This window comes from Salvelinus fontinalis, unplaced genomic scaffold (genome assembly GCF_029448725.1).
Source record: "Salvelinus fontinalis isolate EN_2023a unplaced genomic scaffold, ASM2944872v1 scaffold_0005, whole genome shotgun sequence".
NCBI lineage: Eukaryota > Metazoa > Chordata > Actinopteri > Salmoniformes > Salmonidae > Salvelinus > Salvelinus fontinalis.
The window spans coordinates 877,303-897,814 of NW_026600214.1; the positions used below are offsets into that span (position 1 = coordinate 877,303).

At 37.1% G+C, this 20,512-nt stretch overlaps 1 protein-coding gene across 1 annotated transcript; it reads right to left on the minus strand.

Annotated features, from left to right (window-relative positions):
• Positions 1-612: 612 nt before the first annotated feature.
• Positions 613-20,145, minus strand: LOC129841988 (uncharacterized). The gene is made up of 8 exons (XM_055910367.1): positions 20,060-20,145; positions 12,362-12,457; positions 10,191-10,286; positions 8,383-8,478; positions 5,150-5,245; positions 2,118-2,207; positions 1,875-1,964; positions 613-1,249 (listed from the first exon to the last, which is right to left on the minus strand). The coding sequence occupies exons 1-8, from the start codon at positions 20,095-20,097 to the stop codon at positions 628-630; spliced, it is 1,224 nt and encodes a 407-aa protein (XP_055766342.1). The 5' UTR covers positions 20,098-20,145; the 3' UTR covers positions 613-627.
• Positions 20,146-20,512: the final 367 nt, after the last annotated feature.

Consider the following 20,512-nt stretch of genomic DNA (forward strand, 5'->3'; position numbering starts at 1 on the left):
CCACCTCTTTAGTATCTACCACAACACTGGTCCAGACTATAGACACACCCACCTCTTCAGTATCTACCACACACTAGTCCAGACTATAGACACACCCACCTCTACACTATCTACCACACACTAGTCCAGACTATAGACACACCCACCTCTACACTATCTACCACACACTAGTCCAGACTATAGACACACCCACCTCTACAGTATCTACCACACACTAGTCCAGACTATAGACACACCCACCTCTACACTATCTACCACACACTAGTCCAAACTATAGACACACCCACCTCTACAGTATCTACCACACACTAGTCCAGACTATAGACACACCCACCTCTACAGTATCTACCACACACTAGTCCAGACTATAGACACACCCACCTCTACAGTATCTACCACACACTAGTCCAGACTATAGACACACCCACCTCTACACTATCTACCACACACTAGTCCAGACTATAGACACACCCACCTCTACACTATCTACCACACACTAGTCCAGACTATAGACACACCCACCTCTACAGTATCTACCACACACTAGTCCAGACTATAGACACACCCACCTCTACAGTATCTACCACACACTAGTCCAGACTATAGACACACCCACCTCTACAGTATCTACCACACACTGGTCCAGACTATAGACACACCCACCTCTTCAGTATCTCTCTCATTCTTTATGACATCATGGTTTCTATGGTCCTGCAAGGCACACAGAACACAAACAGAAACCTGGTCTGTCTTACAGAAGACCTCCAGAGCTCTGTGGTGCAGCTGGCACAGTTTCTGCTCCAGGTTTCCAGTCACCTCCACCAGGGTGTGTCTCTGCAGAGCTGCTACGGTGTAGTGATGTCTGACATGACTCTCACAGTAGGAGGCAGTGCAGGTCAGACAGGACTTCACAGCTTTGAGCTGTTTCTCAGTGCAGAGATCACAGGCCACATCTCCAGGTCCAGCGTAGCAGTGCTTGGGAAGAGCAGGGACCTTGAACCCTGCCTGGTGGAGTTTCTCAATCACCTTCTCCAAGGCTGAGTTAGTGAGGAGGTCAGGACGTGTTCTGAATCTCTTGCTGCACTGGGGGCAGTCGTAGTCTCCTGTCTGGTCAGGCTGGTTCCAGTAGGTCTCAATGCACTGTCTGCAGTAACTGTGTCCACAGGGGATGGAGACTGGCTCTTTGAGAACCTCTGTACACACTGAACATCTGAAGTGGTCCTCTGTTAGTAGACTGGCTGTCAGCTCACTGTACACAAAGTGGTAGAGAAATGTGGTTGCTGTTTTAAAGACCATTATACAGGAGCTAACCTACAAGATTTACAGGAATGTGGAAGCTGTTTTATGGACTCGCTATTATACAGGAGCTAACCTACAAGATGTACAGGAATGTGGAAACTGTTTTAAAGACTAATATACAGGAGCTAACCTACAAGATGTACAGGAATGTGGAAACTGTTTTAAAGACTATAATACAGGAGCTAACCTACAAGATTTACAGGAATGGGGAAGCTGTTTTAAAGACCATTATACAGGAGCTAACCTACAAGATTTACAGGAATGTGGAAGTTGTTTTAAAGACTAATATACAGGAGCTAACCTACAAGATGTACAGGAATGGGGAAGCTGTTTTAAAGACCATTATACAGGAGCTAACCTACAAGATTTACAGGAATGTGGAAGCTGTTTTATGGACTCGCTATTATACAGGAGCTAACCTACAAGATGTACAGGAATGTGGAAGCTGTTTTAAAGACTATAATACAGGAGCTAACCTACAAGATTTACAGGAATGTGGAAGCTGTTTTAAAGACTGAATATACAGGAGCTAACCTACAAGATTTACAGGAATGGGGAAGCTGTTCTTCACTTACCTGGCCACTTTTCCAAATGTTATGGGCCTGTCCATGGACCAATCACTCTTCATGGACAGACACGGTGACCCCACCCTCTCCTGTTTACCACTGTGGAAAGAACAAGGGGGATTTTGTTTATGAATGATAAATGTTGTTCGTTCTTTCATTTTTAACCCCAATTACTTCTCCATCATTGTTTGTAGAACACTAATCTTCTATCAGGTGATTGGCTGTTATTTCTAGGTTAGGTTCTTCACTTACCTGGCATCTTTTCCAAATGTAATGGGCCTGTCCATGGACCAATCACTCTTCATGGACAGACACGGTGACCACACCCTCTCCTGTTTTACACTGTGGAAAGATCAATATTAATCAGTAAGTTGATGTGTACTGTGCCAAAGCTATTTGGTGTTGTTAAATGGGAGTGATGTATAACGGTAATATTGTAAAAAATCTGCTTTTACAACCATCAGAATTGGTTAAAAAGGGTTATGCAAGTAAACATTAGAAAATAATTAAGAGTAGGCAAAGTTAATCGTGTCAGGAGAAAATTAAATCAAACAACATCTGATGTCCAGTCACATTCACTGTGGTTGTCTGAAGCGTGCTATCGAGTTCACAGTTGGCGATGTCTCATTGTGATTGGTTATTCCTCATCATTTGCAACAATGTCAATGAGCGTCATCACCATCTTTCCTTTGCGGTACCTCAAACTGTTGTGATTATCAGCTGAGAAAAACGTTTCTTATTTAATTTTACTCCTGGCTCAGAGTTTTTCTGAGCAGTGTCTTAGTATCATCCTAAAACCTTGTTTTTTTTGTCTTAAAACAGGTTTTAACACAATTCCTCACAGGATCACACCTCTTTAAAATTAGGAGAAATCCAACACTTTTTAAAGGGACAATCTGCAGTTCAAATAACAAGAAAGCGGTCAACCCCGCCACGTTTTTGAGAAAACAATTTAGGAATGGGGATGGAGAAACGTGACTCCTCTCAAAATCAAGGATGGGGCTATGGGTGCCAGGACTGACCATCCAAGAGATCAAAATGGATGTTTTAACCATGTTATGAAGCTATACAGTGTTTGTTTACAATTCCATTGTTAAGGTAGCTACCAGTACTGTCTAGAAGGTAAAGTATTGTTAAGGTAGCTACCAGTACTGTCTAGAAGGTAAAGTATTGTTAAGGTAACTTAAGAAGGAAAGTGAGCACTCTCAAATTCATGGATGGGGCTATGGATGCCAGGACTGGCCATCTATGACATCACAATGAAAGTTTTAACCATGTTATGAAGCTATACATTGTTTGTTGACGATTCAGTTGTTTACAAACATTGGAGTGAAACAAGCTTATATATTCGGGGATCTCATAGTGTACGACAGTTGAACTGAGCTCATGAAGAATTTACAAGCTATTCCAGTCCTTATCACTAGTAACATGGTCCTACTGTCACGCCCTGACCGTAGATTGCTTTGTATGTTTCTATTTTTTTTTTGGTCAGGGTGTGATGTGGGTGGGCATTCTATGTTTGTATGTTTAGGTTTTGTATTTCTAGGTTTTGGCCGGGTATGGTTCTTAATCAGGGACAGCTGTCTTTCGTTGTCTCTGATTGAGAACCATACTTAGGTAGCTTGTTTTCCCACTTAGTTGTGGGTGGTTATTTTCTGTTTAGTGTTGGTTGCACCTTGCAGAACTGTTTCGGCTATTCTTTTTTTGTTATTTTGTATTCTGTGTTCATAAGCTAATAAAGATGAACACGTACCCCGCTGCATTTTGGTCTGAAATTCCTCTTCTTCTGCCGATGAATTGAATGACACCTATTCCAGTCCATATCACTAGTAATACAGTCCTATTCCAGTCCATATCACTAGTAATATATAGTTCTATTCCAGTCCATATCACTAGTAATATATATATAGTCCTATTCCAGTCCATATCACTAGTATTATAGTCCTATTCCAGTCCATATCACTAGTAATATAGTCCTATTCCAGTCCATATCACTAGTAATATATAGTCCTATTCCAGTCCATATCACTAGTAATATATATATAGTCCTATTCCAGTCCATATCACTAGTAATATAGTCCTATTCCAGTCCATATCACTAGTAATATAGTCCTATTCCAGTCCATATCACTAGTAATATAAAGTCCTATTCCAGTCCATATCACTAATATAGTCCTATTCCAGTCCATATCACTAATATAGTCCTATTCCAGTCCATATCACTAGTAAAATAGGTCTATTCCAGTCCACATCACTAGTAATATAGTCCTATTCCAGTCCACATCACTAGTAATATAGTCCTATTCCAGTCCACATCACTAGTAATATAGTCCTATTACATTCCATATCACTAGTAATATATAGTCCTATTCCAGTCCACATCACTAGTAATATAGTCCTATTCCAGCCCATATCACTAGTAATATAGTCCTATTCCAGTCCACATCACTAGTAATATAGACCTATTCCAGTCCACATCACTAGTAATATAGTCCTATTCCAGTCCACATCACTAGTAATATAGTCCTATTCCAGTCCATATCACTAGTAATATAGTCCTATTCCAGTCCATATCACTAGTAATACAGTCATATTCCAGTCCATATCACTAGTAATATAGTTCTATTCCAGTCCATATCACTAGTAATATAGTCCTATTCCAGCCCACATCACTGGTAATATTATCATATTACAGCCCACATCACTAGTAATATAGTCCTATTACATTCCATATCACTAGTAATATATAGTCCTATTCCAGTCCACATCACTAGTAATATAGTCCTATTCCAGCCCATATCACTAGTAATATAGTCCTATTCCAGTCCACATCACTAGTAATATAGACCTATTCCAGTCCACATCACTAGTAATATAGTCCTATTCCAGTCCACATCACTAGTAATATAGTCCTATTCCAGTCCATATCACTAGTAATATAGTCCTATTCCAGTCCATATCACTAGTAATACAGTCATATTCCAGTCCATATCACTAGTAATATAGTCCTATTCCAGTCCATATCACTAGTAATATAGTCCTATTCCAGTCCATATCACTAGTAATATAGTCCTATTCCAGTCCATATCACTAGTAATATAGTCCTATTACAGTCCATATCACTAGTAATATAGGAATATTTGTTTAAAAGAAAATTGCTACATGATTCCACGTGTAATTTTATCTTCGTATCTTCATTGTTATTCTACAATGTAGAAATTAATACAAAATAAAGAATACCCTTGAATGAGTAGGTGTGTCCAAACGTTTAACTGGTACTGTACCTGAGATCACTATTTGTAAATGTGATAGGTCGATCCATGGAATGGTCACTTTTCAAGGAGAGTTGACTTGGAGCAGGAGATGCTGCTCCCAAAAGCCTTTCAGACACAAAGAATAGTGTTCAGGTAAATTTTAAAATCATTCCAGTAAATTACTTTACACAGTATAACCAGTAGGACATACAGTTGAAGTCGGAAGTTTACATACACCTTAGCCAAATACATTTAAACTCAGTTTTTCACAATTCCTGACATTTAATCCAAGTAAAAATCCCCTGTTTTAGGTCAGTTAGGATCACCACCTTATTTTAAGAATGTGAAATGTCAGAATAATAGTAGAGAGACTGAATTGTTTCGGCTTTTATTTCTTTCATCACATTCCCAGTGGGTCAGAAGTTTACATACACTCAATTAGTATTTGGTAGCATTGCCTTTAAATTGTTTAACTTGGGTCAAATGTTTCGGGTAGCCTTCCACAAGCTTCCCACAATAGGTTGGGTGAATTTTGGCCCATTCCTCCTGACAGAGCTGGTGTAACTGAGTCAGGTTTGTAGGCCTCCTTGCTCGCACACGCCTTTTCAGTTCTGCCCACAAATTTTCTATAGGATTGAGGTCAGGGCTTCGTGATGGCCACTCCAATACCTTGACTTTGTTGTCCTTCAGCCATTTTGCCACAACTTTGGAAGTATGCTTGGGGTCATTGTCCATTTGGAAGACCCATTTTCGACCAAGCTTTAACTTCCTGATGTCTTGAGATGTTGCTTCAATATATCCACATCATTTTCCTTCCCTATGTAGCCATCTATTTTGTGAAGTGCACCAGTCCCTCCTGCAGCAAAGCACCCCCACAACATTATGCTGCCACCCCCGTGCTTCACGGTTGGCATGGTGTTCTTCGGCTTGCAAGCCCTCCCCCTTTTCCCTCCAAACATAACGATGGTCATTATGGCCAAACAGTTCTATTTTTGTTTCATGAGACCAGAGGTAATTTCTCCAAAAAGTAAGATCTTTGTACTCACGTGGAGTTGCAAATCGTACTGGCTTTTTTATGGCGGTTTTGGAGCAGAGGCTTCTTCCTTTCTGAGCGACCTTTCAGGTTATGTCGATATAGGACTCGTTTTTACTGTGGATATAGATACTTTTGTACCTGTTTCGTCCAGCATCTTCACAAGGTCCTTTGCTGTTGTTCTGGGATTGATTTGCACGTTTCACACCAAAGTACGTTCATCTCTAGGAGACAGAACGCGTCTCCTTGCTGAGCGGTATGACGGCTGCGTGGTCCCATGGTGTTTATAATAGCGTACTATTGTTTGTACAGATGAACGTGGTACCTTCAGGTGTTTGGAAATTGCTCCCAAGGATGAACCAGACTTGTGGAGATCTACAATCTTTTATCTGAGGTCTTGGTTGATTTCTTTTGATTTTCCCATGATGTCAAGCAAAGAGGCGCTGAGCTTGAAGGTAGGCCTTGAAATACATCCACAGGTACACATCCAATTGACTCAAATAATGTCAATTAGCCAATCACAAGCTTCTAAAGCCATGACATCATTTTCTGGAATTTTACAAGCTGTTTAAAGGCAGTCAACTTGTCACGACTCCTACCGAAGGTGGCCCCCCTTCCTGTTCGGGTGGCGCTCGGCGGTCGTCATCACCGGCCTACTAGCTGCCACTGACTTTTTCATACCCTTCCTTATTTGTTTATTGGTTACACCTGTTTGTAGTTAGGGTGATTAGTGGGGCTTTATTACCCAGCAGGCCCACTTGCTGGGTGTGCGGGATTGTTTTGTGTACTGTTGGTACATGCTTGTATGTCACGGTTCGTGTAAGTTGTATTTTCGGAACTATTTGTTCCCCTTGTGTGTTGGGGCATTTGGTTGGAGTGGCGTCGTGTTCACCTCTGTGGTGATTAAAAGTTACGCTACTCTGAACTCTGTCTCCTGCGTCTGACTCCTTCCTCCACTACACCCCGGGCGTTACACAACTTAGTGTATGTAAACTGCTGACCCAATGGAATTGTGATACAGTGAGTTATAAGTGAAATAATCTGTCTGTAAACAAGTGTTGGAAATATTACTTGTGTCATGCACAAAGTAGATGTCCTAACCAATTTGCCAAAACCATAGTTTGTTAACAAGAAATTTGTGGCGTGGTTGAAAATGGGGTTTTAATGACTCCAACCTAAGTGTATGTAAACTTCTGACTTCAACTGTATATCTGTAGACCAACTAATAACAGTTAGTAAGATGATATAGTCCTATTCCAGTCCATATAACTAGTAACACAGAACTATTCCAGTCCACATCACTAGTAATATAGTCCCATTCCAGCCAACATCACTAGTAATATAGGTCTATTCCAGTCCATATCACTAGTAATATAGGTCTATTCCAGTCCATATCACTAGTAATATAGTCCTATTCCAGTCCATATCATAAGTAATATAGTCCTATTCCAGTCCATATCACTAGTAATATAGTCCTAATCCAGTCCATATCACTAGTAATATAGTCCTAATCCAGTCCATATCACTAGTAATATAGTCCTATTCCAGTCCATATCACTAGTAATATAGTCCTATTCCAGTCCATATCACTAGTAATATAGACCTAATCCAGTCCATATCACTGGTAATATAGTCCTATTCCAGTCCATATCACTAGTAATACAGTCCTATTCCAGTCCACATCACTAGTAATACAGTCCTATTCCAGTCCATATCACTAGTAATATAGTCCTATTCCAGTCCATATCACTAGTAATATAGTCCTATTCCAATCCACATCACTAGTAATATAGTCCTATTCCAGTCCATATCACTAGTAATATAGTCCTATTCCAGTCCATATCACTAGTAATATAGTCCTATTCCAGTCCATATCACTAGTAATATAGTCCTATTCCAGTCCATATCACTAGTAATATAGTCCTATTCCAGTCCATATCACTAGTAATATAGTCCTATTCCAGTCCATATCACTAGTAATATAGTCCTATTCCAATCCACATCACTAGTAATATAGTCCTAATCCAGTCCATATCACTAGTAATACAGTCCTATTCCAGTCCACATCACTAGTTATACAGACCTATTTGTTCAACATTTTTTGGTACATGATTCCACGTGTTATTTTATGTTCGTATCTTCACTATTATTCTACAATGTAGAAATTAGTGAAAATAAAGAAAAACCCTTGAATGAGTAGGTGTGTCCAAATGTTTGACAGGTACTGTACCTGAGATCACCATTTGTAAATGAGATCGGTCGATCCATGGAATGGTCACTTTTCAAGGAGAGTTGGCTTGGAGCAGGAGATGCTGCTCCCAAAAGCCTTTCAGACACAGAGAATAGTATTCAGGTAAATATTAAAATCATTCCAGTTAATAACTTTACACAGTAAAACCAGTAGGACATATGTCTGTAGACCAACCAATAACAGTTAGAGACGATATAGTCCTATTCCAGTCCACATCACTAGTAATATAGTCCTATTCCAGTCCACATCACTAGTAATATAGGCCTATTCCAGTCCATATCACTAGTAATATAGTTCTATTCCAGTCCATATCACCAGTAATATAGTCCTATTCCAGTCCACATCACTAGTAATATAGTCCTATTCCAGTCCACATCACTAGTAATATAGGCCTATTCCAGTCCACATCACTAGTAATATAGTCCTATTCCAGTCCATATCACTAGTAATATAGTTCTATTCCAGTCCATATCACTAGTAATATAGTCCTATTCCAGTCCATATCACTAGTTATATAGTCCTATTCCAGTCCATATCACCAGTAATATAGTCCTATTCCAGTCCATATCACTAGTAATATAGTCCTATTCCAGTCCATATCACTAGTAATATAGGTCTATTCCAGTCCATATCACTAGTAATATAGGTCTATTCCAGTCCATATCACTAGTAATAAAGTCCTATTCCAGTCCATATCATAAGTAATATAGTCCTATTCCAGTCCATATCATTAGTAATATAGTCCTATTCCAGTCCATACCACTAGTAATATAGTCCTATTCCAGTCCATATCACTAGTAATATAGTCCTATTCCAGTCCATATCACTAGTAATATAGTCCTAATCCAGTCCATATCACTAGTAATATAGTCCTATTCCAGTCCATATCACTAGTAATATAGTCCTATTCCAGTCCATATCACTAGTAATATAGTCCTATTCCAGTCCATATCACCAGTAATATAGTCCTATTCCAGTCCATATCACTAGTAATATAGTCCTATTCCAGTCCATATCACTAGTAATACAGTCCTATTCCAGTCCATATCACTAGTAATATAGTCCTAATCCAGTCCATATCACTAGTAATATAGTCCTATTCCAGTCCATATCACTAGTAATATAGTCCTATTCCAGTCCATATCACTAGTAATATAGTCCTATTCCAATCCACATCACTAGTAATATAGTCCTATTCCAGTCCATATCACTAGTAATACAGTCCTATTCCAGTCCATATCACTAGTAATATAGTCCTATTCCAGTCCATATCACTAGTAATATAGTCCTATTCCAGTCCATATCACTAGTAATATAGTCCTATTCCAATCCATATCACTAGTAATATAGTCCTATTCCAGTCCATATCACTAGTAATATAGTCCTATTCCAGTCCATATCACTAGTAATATAGTCCTATTCCAGTCCATATCACTAGTAATATAGTCCTATTCCAATCCACATCACTAGTAATATAGTCCTATTCCAGTCCATATCACTAGTAATACAGTCCTATTCCAGTCCATATCACTAGTAATATAGTCCTATTCCAGTCCATATCACTAGTAATATAGTCCTAATCCAGTCCATATCACTAGTAATACAGTCCTATTCCAGTCCACATCACTAGTTATACAGACCTATTTGTTTAACATTTTTTGGTACATGATTCCACGTGTTATTTTATGTTCGTATCTTCACTATTATTCTACAATGTAGAAATTAGTGAAAATAAAGAAAAACCCTTGAATGAGTAGGTGTGTCCAAATGTTTGACAGGTACTGTACCTGAGATCACCATTTGTAAATGAGATCGGTCGATCCATGGAATGGTCACTTTTCAAGGAGAGTTGGCTTGGAGCAGGAGATGCTGCTCCCAAAAGCCTTTCAGACACAGAGAATAGTATTCAGGTAAATATTAAAATCATTCCAGTTAATAACTTTACACAGTAAAACCAGTAGGACATATGTCTGTAGACCAACCAATAACAGTTAGAGACGATATAGTCCTATTCCAGTCCACATCACTAGTAATATAGTCCTATTCCAGTCCACATCACTAGTAATATAGGCCTATTCCAGTCCATATCACTAGTTATATAGTCCTATTCCAGTCCATATCACCAGTAATATAGTCCTATTCCAGTCCATATCACTAGTAATATAGTCCTATTCCAGTCCATATCACTAGTAATATAGTCCTATTCCAGTCCATATCACTAGTAATATAGTCCTATTCCAGTCCATATCACTAGTAATATAGTCCTATTCCAGTCCATATCACTAGTAATATAGTCCTATTCCAGTCCACATCACTAGTAATATAGTCCTATTCCAGTCCACATCACTAGTAATATAGGCCTATTCCAGTCCATATCACTAGTTATATAGTCCTATTCCAGTCCATATCACCAGTAATATAGTCCTATTCCAGTCCATATCACTAGTAATATAGTCCTATTCCAGTCCATATCATAAGTAATATAGTCCTATTCCAGTCCATATCACTAGTAATATAGTCCTATTCCAGTCCATATCACTAGTAATATAGTCCTATTCCAGTCCATATCACTAGTCATATAGTCCTATTCCAGTCCATATCAATAGTAATATAGTCCTATTCCAGTCCATATCACTAGTAATATAGTCCTATTCCAGTCCATATCACTAGTAATATAGTCCTATTCCAGTCCACATCACTAGTAATATAGTCCTATTCCAGTCCATATCACTAGTAATATAGTCCTATTCCAGTCCATATCACTAGTAATATAGGCCTATTCCAGTCCATATCACTAGTAATATAGTCCTATTCCGGTCAATATCACTAGTAATATAGTCCTATTCCAGTCCATATCACTAGTAATATAGTCCTATTCCAGTCCATATCACTAGTAATATAGGCCTATTCCAGTCCATATCACTAGTAATATAGTCCTATTCCAGTCCATATCACTAGTAATATAGTCCTATTCCAGTCCATATCACTAGTAATATAGGCCTATATCACTAGTAATATAGTCCTATTCCAGTCCACATCACTAGTAATATAGGCCTATTCCAGTCCATATCACTAGTAATATAGGCCTATTCCAGTCCATATCACTAGTTATATAGTCCTATTCCAGTCCATATCACTAGTAATATAGTCCTATTCCAGTCCATATCACTAGTAATATAGGCCTATATCACTAGTAATATAGTCCTATTCCAGTCCACATCACAAGTAATATAGGCCTATTCCAGTCCACATCACAAGTAATATAGTCCTATTCCAATCCACATCACTAGTAATATAGTCCTATTCCAGTCCACATCACTAGTAATATAGTCCTATTCCAGTCCACATCACTAGTAATATAGTAATATTCCAGTCCATATCACTAGTAATATAGTCCTATTCCAGTCATATCACTAGTAATATAGTCCTATTCCAGTCCATATCACTAGTAATATAGTCCTATTCCAGTCCATATCACTAGTAATATAGTCCTATTCCAGTCCATATCACTAGTAATATAGTCCTATTCCAATCCACATCACTAGTAATATAGTCCTATTCCAGTCCATATCACTAGTAATACAGTCCTATTCCAGTCCATATCACTAGTAATATAGTCCTATTCCAGTCCATATCACTAGTAATATAGTCCTATTCCAGTCCATATCACTAGTAATATAGTCCTATTCCAGTCCATATCACTAGTAATATAGTCCTATTCCAATCCACATCTCTAGTAATATAGTCCTAATCCAGTCCATATCACTAGTAATACAGTCCTATTCCAGTCCACATCACTAGTTATACAGACCTATTTGTTTAACATTTTTTGGTACATGATTCCACGTGTTATTTTATGTTCGTATCTTCACTATTATTCTACAATGTAGAAATTAGTGAAAATAAAGAAAAACCCTTGAATGAGTAGGTGTGTCCAAATGTTTGACAGGTACTGTACCTGAGATCACCATTTGTAAATGAGATCGGTCGATCCATGGAGTGGTCACTTTTCAAGGAGAGTTGGCTTGGAGCAGGAGATGCTGCTCCCAAAAGCCTTTCAGACACAGAGAATAGTATTCAGGTAAATATTAAAATCATTCCAGTTAATAACTTTACACAGTAAAACCAGTAGGACATATGTCTGTAGACCAACCAAAAACAGTTAGAGACGATATAGTCCTATTCCAGTCCACATCACTAGTAATATAGTCCTATTCCAGTCCACATCACTAGTAATATAGGCCTATTCCAGTCCATATCACTAGTTATATAGTCCTATTCCAGTCCATATCACCAGTAATATAGTCCTATTCCAGTCCATATCACTAGTAATATAGTCCTATTCCAGTCCATATCACTAGTAATATAGTCCTATTCCAGTCCATATCACTAGTAATATAGTCCTATTCCAGTCCATATCACTAGTAATATAGTCCTATTCCAGTCAATATCACTAGTAATATAGGAATATTCCAGTCCATATCACTAGTAATATAGTCCTATTCCAGTCCATATCACTAGTAATATAGTCCTATTCCAGTCCATATCACTAGTAATATAGTCCTAATCCAGTCCAGATCACTAGTAATATAGTCCTATTCCAGTCCATATCACTAGTAATATAGTCCTATTCCAGTCCATATCACGAGTAATATAGTCCTATTCCAGTCCATATCACTAGTAATATAGTCCTATTCCAGTCCATATCACTAGTAATATAGTCCTATTCCAGTCCATATCACTAGTAATATAGTCCTATTCCAGTCCATATCACTAGTAATATAGTCCTATTCCAGTCCATATCACTAGTAATATAGTCCTATTCCAGTCCATATCACTAGTAATATAGTCCTATTCCAGTCAATATCACTAGTAATATAGTCCTATTCCAGTCCATATCACTAGTAATATAGGCCTATTCCAGTCCATATCACTAGTAATATAGTCCTATTCCAGTCCATATCACTAGTAATATAGTCCTATTCCAGTCCATATCACTAGTAATATAGTCCTATTCCAGTCCATATCACTAGTAATATAGTCCTATTCCAGTCCATATCACTAGTAATATAGTCCTATTCCAGTCCACATCACTAGTAATATAGTCCTATTTCAGTCCATATCACTAGTAATAGAGTCCTATTCCAGTCCACATCACTAGTAATATAGTCCTATTCCAGTCCATATCACTAGTAATATAGTCCTATTCCAGTCCATATCAATAGTAATAAAGGCCTATTCCAGTCCATATCACTAGTAATATAGTCCTATTCCAGTCCACATCACTAGTAATATAGTCCTATTCCAGTCCATATCACTAGTAATATAGTCCTATTCCAGTCCATATCACTAGTAATATAGTCCTATTCCAGTCCATATCACTAGTAATATAGTCCTATTCCAGTCCATATCACTAGTAATATAGTCCTATTCCAGTCCATATCACTAGTAATATAGTCCTATTCCAGTCCATATCAATAGTAATAAAGGCCTATTCCAGTCCATATCACTAGTAATATAGTCCTATTCCAGTCCACATCACTAGTAATATAGTCCTATTCCAGTCCATATCACTAGTAATATAGTCCTATTCCAGTCCACATCACTAGTAATATAGTCCTATTCCAGTCCATATCACTAGTAATATAGTCCTATTCCAGTCCATATCACTAGTAATATAGTCCTATTCCAGTCCATATCACTAGTAATATAGTCCTATTCCAGTCCATATCACTAGTAATATAGTCCTATTCCAGTCCATATCAATAGTAATATAGTCCTATTCCAGTCCATATCAATAGTAATATAGTCCTATTCCAGTCCATATCAATAGTAATATAGTCCTATTCCAGTCCATATCAATAGTAATATAGTCCTATTCCAGTCCATATCACTAGTAATATAGTCCTATTCCAGTCCATATCACTAGTAATATAGTCCTATTCCAGTCCATATCAATAGTAATAAAGGCCTATTCCAGTCCATATCACTAGTAATATAGTCCTATTCCAGTCCATATCAATAGTAATAAAGGCCTATTCCAGTCCATATCACTAGTACTATAGTCCTATTCCAGTCCATATCACTAGTAATATAGTCCTATTCCAGTCCATATCAATAGTAATATAGTCCTATTCCAGTCCATATCACTAGTAATATAGTCCTATTCCAGTCCACATCACTAGTAATATAGTCCTATTCCAGTCCACATCACTAGTAATATAGTCCTATTCCAGTCCACATCACTAGTAATATAGTCCTATTCCAGTCCATATCAATAGTAATATAGTCCTATTCCAGTCCACATCACTAGTAATATAGTCCTATTCCAGTCCATATCATTAGTAATATAGTCCTATTCCAGTCCATATCACTAGTAATATAGTCCTATTCCAGTCCATATCAATAGTAATATAGTCCTATTCCAATCCACATCACTAGTAATATAGTCCTATTCCAGTCCATATCACTAGTAATATAGTCCTATTCCAGTCCATATCATTAGTAATATAGTCCTATTCCAGTCCATATCACTAGTAATATAGTCCTATTCCAGTCCATATCACTAGTAATATAGTCCTATTCCAGTCCACATCAATAGTAATATAGTCCTATTCCAGTCCATATCACTAGTAATATAGTCCTATTCCAGTCCACATCACTAGTAATATAGTCCTATTCCAGTCCATATCACTAGTAATATAGTCCTATTCCAGTCCATATCACTAGTCATATAGTCCTATTCCAGTCCATATCAATAGTAATATAGTCCTATTCCAGTCCATATCACTAGTAATATAGTCCTATTCCAGTCCATATCACTAGTAATATAGTCCTATTCCAGTCTACATCATTAGTGATATAGTCCTATTCCAGTCCATATCACTAGTAATATAGTCCTATTCCAGTCTACATCATTAGTAATATAGTCCTATTCCAGTCCATATCACTAGTCATATAGTCCTATTCCAGTCCATATCAATAGTAATATAGTCCTATTCCAGTCCATATCACTAGTAATATAGTCCTATTCCAGTCCACATCACTAGTAATATAGTCCTATTCCAGTCCATATCACTAGTCATATAGTCCTATTCCAGTCCATATCACTAGTAATATAGTCCTATTCCAGTCCATATCACTAGTCATATAGTCCTATTCCAGTCTATATCACTAGTAATATAGTCCTATTCCAGTCCATATCACTAGTCATATAGTCCTATTCCAGTCCATATCACTAGTAATATAGTCCTATTCCAGTCCATATCACTAGTAATATAGGAATATTCCAGTCCATATCACTAGTAATATAGTCCTATTCCAGTCCATATCACTAGTAATATAGTCCTATTCCAGTCCATATCACTAGTAATATAGTCCTATTCCAGTCCATATCACTAGTAATATAGTCCTATTCCAGTCCATATCACTAGTCATATAGTCCTATTCCAGTCCATATCACTAGTAATATAGTCCTATTCCAGTCCATATCACTAGTCATATAGTCCTATTCCAGTCTATATCACTAGTAATATAGTCCTATTCCAGTCCATATCACTAGTCATATAGTCCTATTCCAGTCCATATCACTAGTAATATAGTCCTATTCCAGTCCACATCACTAGTAATATAGTCCTATTTCAGTCCATATCACTAGTAATAGAGTCCTATTCCAGTCCACATCACTAGTAATATAGTCCTATTCCAGTCCATATCACTAGTAATATAGTCCTATTCCAGTCCATATCAATAGTAATAAAGGCCTATTCCAGTCCATATCACTAGTAATATAGTCCTATTCCAGTCCACATCACTAGTAATATAGTCCTATTCCAGTCCATATCACTAGTAATATAGTCCTATTCCAGTCCATATCACTAGTAATATAGTCCTATTCCAGTCCATATCACTAGTAATATAGTCCTATTCCAGTCCATATCACTAGTAATATAGTCCTATTCCAGTCCATATCACTAGTAATATAGTCCTATTCCAGTCCATATCAATAGTAATAAAGGCCTATTCCAGTCCATATCACTAGTAATATAGTCCTATTCCAGTCCACATCACTAGTAATATAGTCCTATTCCAGTCCATATCACTAGTAATATAGTCCTATTCCAGTCCATATCACTAGTAATATAGTCCTATTCCAGTCCATATCACTAGTAATATAGTCCTATTCCAGTCCATATCACTAGTAATATAGTCCTATTCCAGTCCATATCACTAGTAATATAGTCCTATTCCAGTCCATATCACTAGTAATATAGTCCTATTCCAGTCCATATCAATAGTAATATAGTCCTATTCCAGTCCATATCAATAGTAATATAGTCCTATTCCAGTCCATATCACTAGTAATATAGTCCTATTCCAGTCCATATCACTAGTAATATAGTCCTATTCCAGTCCATATCACTAGTAATATAGTCCTATTCCAGTCCATATCACTAGTAATATAGTCCTATTCCAGTCCATATCAATAGTAATAAAGGCCTATTCCAGTCCATATCACTAGTACTATAGTCCTATTCCAGTCCATATCACTAGTAATATAGTCCTATTCCAGTCCATATCAATAGTAATATAGTCCTATTCCAGTCCATATCACTAGTAATATAGTCCTATTCCAGTCCACATCACTAGTAATATAGTCCTATTCCAGTCCACATCACTAGTAATATAGTCCTATTCCAGTCCACATCACTAGTAATATAGTCCTATTCCAGTCCATATCAATAGTAATATAGTCCTATTCCAGTCCACATCACTAGTAATATAGTCCTATTCCAGTCCATATCATTAGTAATATAGTCCTATTCCAGTCCATATCACTAGTAATATAGTCCTATTCCAGTCCATATCAATAGTAATATAGTCCTATTCCAATCCACATCACTAGTAATATAGTCCTATTCCAGTCCATATCACTAGTAATATAGTCCTATTCCAGTCCATATCATTAGTAATATAGTCCTATTCCAGTCCATATCACTAGTAATATAGTCCTATTCCAGTCCATATCACTAGTAATATAGTCCTATTCCAGTCCACATCAATAGTAATATAGTCCTATTCCAGTCCATATCACTAGTAATATAGTCCTATTCCAGTCCACATCACTAGTAATATAGTCCTATTCCAGTCCATATCACTAGTAATATAGTCCTATTCCAGTCCATATCACTAGTCATATAGTCCTATTCCAGTCCATATCAATAGTAATATAGTCCTATTCCAGTCCATATCACTAGTAATATAGTCCTATTCCAGTCCATATCACTAGTAATATAGTCCTATTCCAGTCTACATCATTAGTGATATAGTCCTATTCCAGTCCATATCACTAGTAATATAGTCCTATTCCAGTCTACATCATTAGTAATATAGTCCTATTCCAGTCCATATCACTAGTCATATAGTCCTATTCCAGTCCATATCAATAGTAATATAGTCCTATTCCAGTCCATATCACTAGTAATATAGTCCTATTCCAGTCCACATCACTAGTAATATAGTCCTATTCCAGTCCATATCACTAGTCATATAGTCCTATTCCAGTCCATATCACTAGTAATATAGTCCTATTCCAGTCCATATCACTAGTCATATAGTCCTATTCCAGTCTATATCACTAGTAATATAGTCCTATTCCAGTCCATATCACTAGTCATATAGTCCTATTCCAGTCCATATCACTAGTAATATAGTCCTATTCCAGTCCATATCACTAGTAATATAGGAATATTCCAGTCCATATCACTAGTAATATAGTCCTATTCCAGTCCATATCACTAGTAATATAGTCCTATTCCAGTCCATATCACTAGTAATATAGTCCTATTCCAGTCCATATCACTAGTAATATAGTCCTATTCCAGTCCATATCACTAGTCATATAGTCCTATTCCAGTCCATATCACTAGTAATATAGTCCTATTCCAGTCCATATCACTAGTCATATAGTCCTATTCCAGTCTATATCACTAGTAATATAGTCCTATTCCAGTCCATATCACTAGTCATATAGTCCTATTCCAGTCCATATCACTAGTAATATAGTCCTATTCCAGTCCATATCACTAGTAATATAGTCCTATTCCAGTCCATATCACTAGTCATATAGTCCTATTCCAGTCCACATCACTAGTAATATAGTCCTATTCCAGTCCACATCACTAGTAATATAGTCCTATTCCAGTCCATATCACTAGTAATATAGTCCTATTCCAGTCCACATCACTAGTAATATAGTCCTAATCCAGTCCATATCACTAGTAATATAGTCCTAATCCAGTCCATATCACTAGTAATATAGTCCTATTCCAGTCCATATCACTAGTAATATAGTCCTATTCCAGTCCATATCACTAGTAATATAGTCCTATTCCAGTCCACATCACTAGTAATATAGTCCTATTCCAGTCCATATCACTAGTAATATAGTCCTATTCCAGTCCATATCACTAGTCATATAGTCCTATTCCAGTCAATATCACTAGTAATATAGTCCTATTCCAGTCCATATCACTAGTCATATAGTCCTATTCCAGTCTATATCACTAGTAATATAGTCCTATTCCAGTCCATATCACTAGTCATATAGTCCTATTCCAGTCCATATCACTAGTAATATAGTCCTATTCCAGTCCATATCACTAGTAATATAGGAATATTCCAGTCCATATCACTAGTAATATAGTCCTATTCCAGTCCATATCACTAGTAATATAGTCCTATTCCAGTCCATATCACTAGTAATATAGTCCTATTCCAGTCCATATCACTAGTAATATAGTCCTATTCCAGTCCATATCACTAGTCATATAGTCCTATTCCAGTCCATATCACTAGTAATATAGTCCTATTCCAGTCCATATCACTAGTCATATAGTCCTATTCCAGTCTATATCACTAGTAATATAGTCCTATTCCAGTCCATATCACTAGTCATATAGTCCTATTCCAGTCCATATCACTAGTAATATAGTCCTATTCCAGTCCATATCACTAGTAATATAGTCCTATTCCAGTCCATATCACTAGTCATATAGTCCTATTCCAGTCCACATCACTAGTAATATAGTCCTATTCCAGTCCACATCACTAGTAATATAGTCCTATTCCAGTCCATATCACTAGTCATATAGTCCTATTCCAGTCTATATCACTAGTAATATAGTCCTATTCCAGTCCATATCACTAGTCATATAGTCCTATTCCAGTCCATTACACTAGTAATATAGTCCTATTCCAGTCCATATCACTAGTAATATAGTCCTATTCCAGTCCATATCACTAGTAATATAGTCCTATTCCAGTCCATATCACTAGTCATATAGTCCTATTACAGCCCATATCACTAGTAATATAGTCCTATTCCAGTCCACATCACTAGTAATATAGTCCTATTCCAGTCCATATCACTAGTAATATAGTCCTATTCCAGTCCACATCACTAGTAATATAGTCCTATTCCAGTCCATATCACTAGTCATATAGGAATATTTGTTTAACATTCTTTTGTTACAGGATTCCACGTGTAATTTTATCTTCGTATCTTCACTATTATTCTACAACGTAGAAATTAATACAAAATAAAGAAAAAGCCTTGAATGAGTAGGTGTGTCCAAACGTTTGACTGGTACTGTACCTGAGATCACCATTTGTAAATGTGATAGGTCGATACATGGAATGGTCACTTTTCAAGGAGAGTTGGCTTGGAGCAGGAGACACTGCTCCCAAAGACCTTTCAGAAACAGAGAATAGTATTCAGGTAAATATTAAAATCATTCCAGTAAATTACTTTACACAGTATAACCCTTAGGACATACAGTTGAAGTCGGAAGTTTACATACACCTTAGCCAAATACATTTAAACTCAGTTTTTCACAATTCCTGACATTTAATCCAAGTAAAAATCCCCTGTTTTAGGTCAGTTAGGATCACCACCTTATTTTAAGAATGTGAAATGTCAGAATAATAGTAGAGAGACTGAATTGTTTCGGCTTTTATTTCTTTCATCACATTCCCAGTGGGTCAGAAGTTTACATACACTCAATTAGTATTTGGTAGCATTGCCTTTAAATTGTTTAACTTGGGTCAA

What these genes read in the sequence shown, in the direction of transcription:
- LOC129841988 (XM_055910367.1), bottom strand. Translation starts at nt 20,097, where the DNA reads ATGTATCGACCTATCACATTTACAAATGGTGATCTCAG. An exon ending in TTTACAAATGGTGATCTCAG is followed by an intron (nt 10,287 to 12,361) that starts GTACAGTACCTG and finishes TGTGTCTGAAAG; the next exon opens with GCTTTTGGGAGCAGCATCTC. An exon ending in TTTACAAATAGTGATCTCAG is followed by an intron (nt 2,208 to 5,149) that starts GTACAGTACCAG and finishes ATCTTTCCACAG; the next exon opens with TGTAAAACAGGAGAGGGTGT.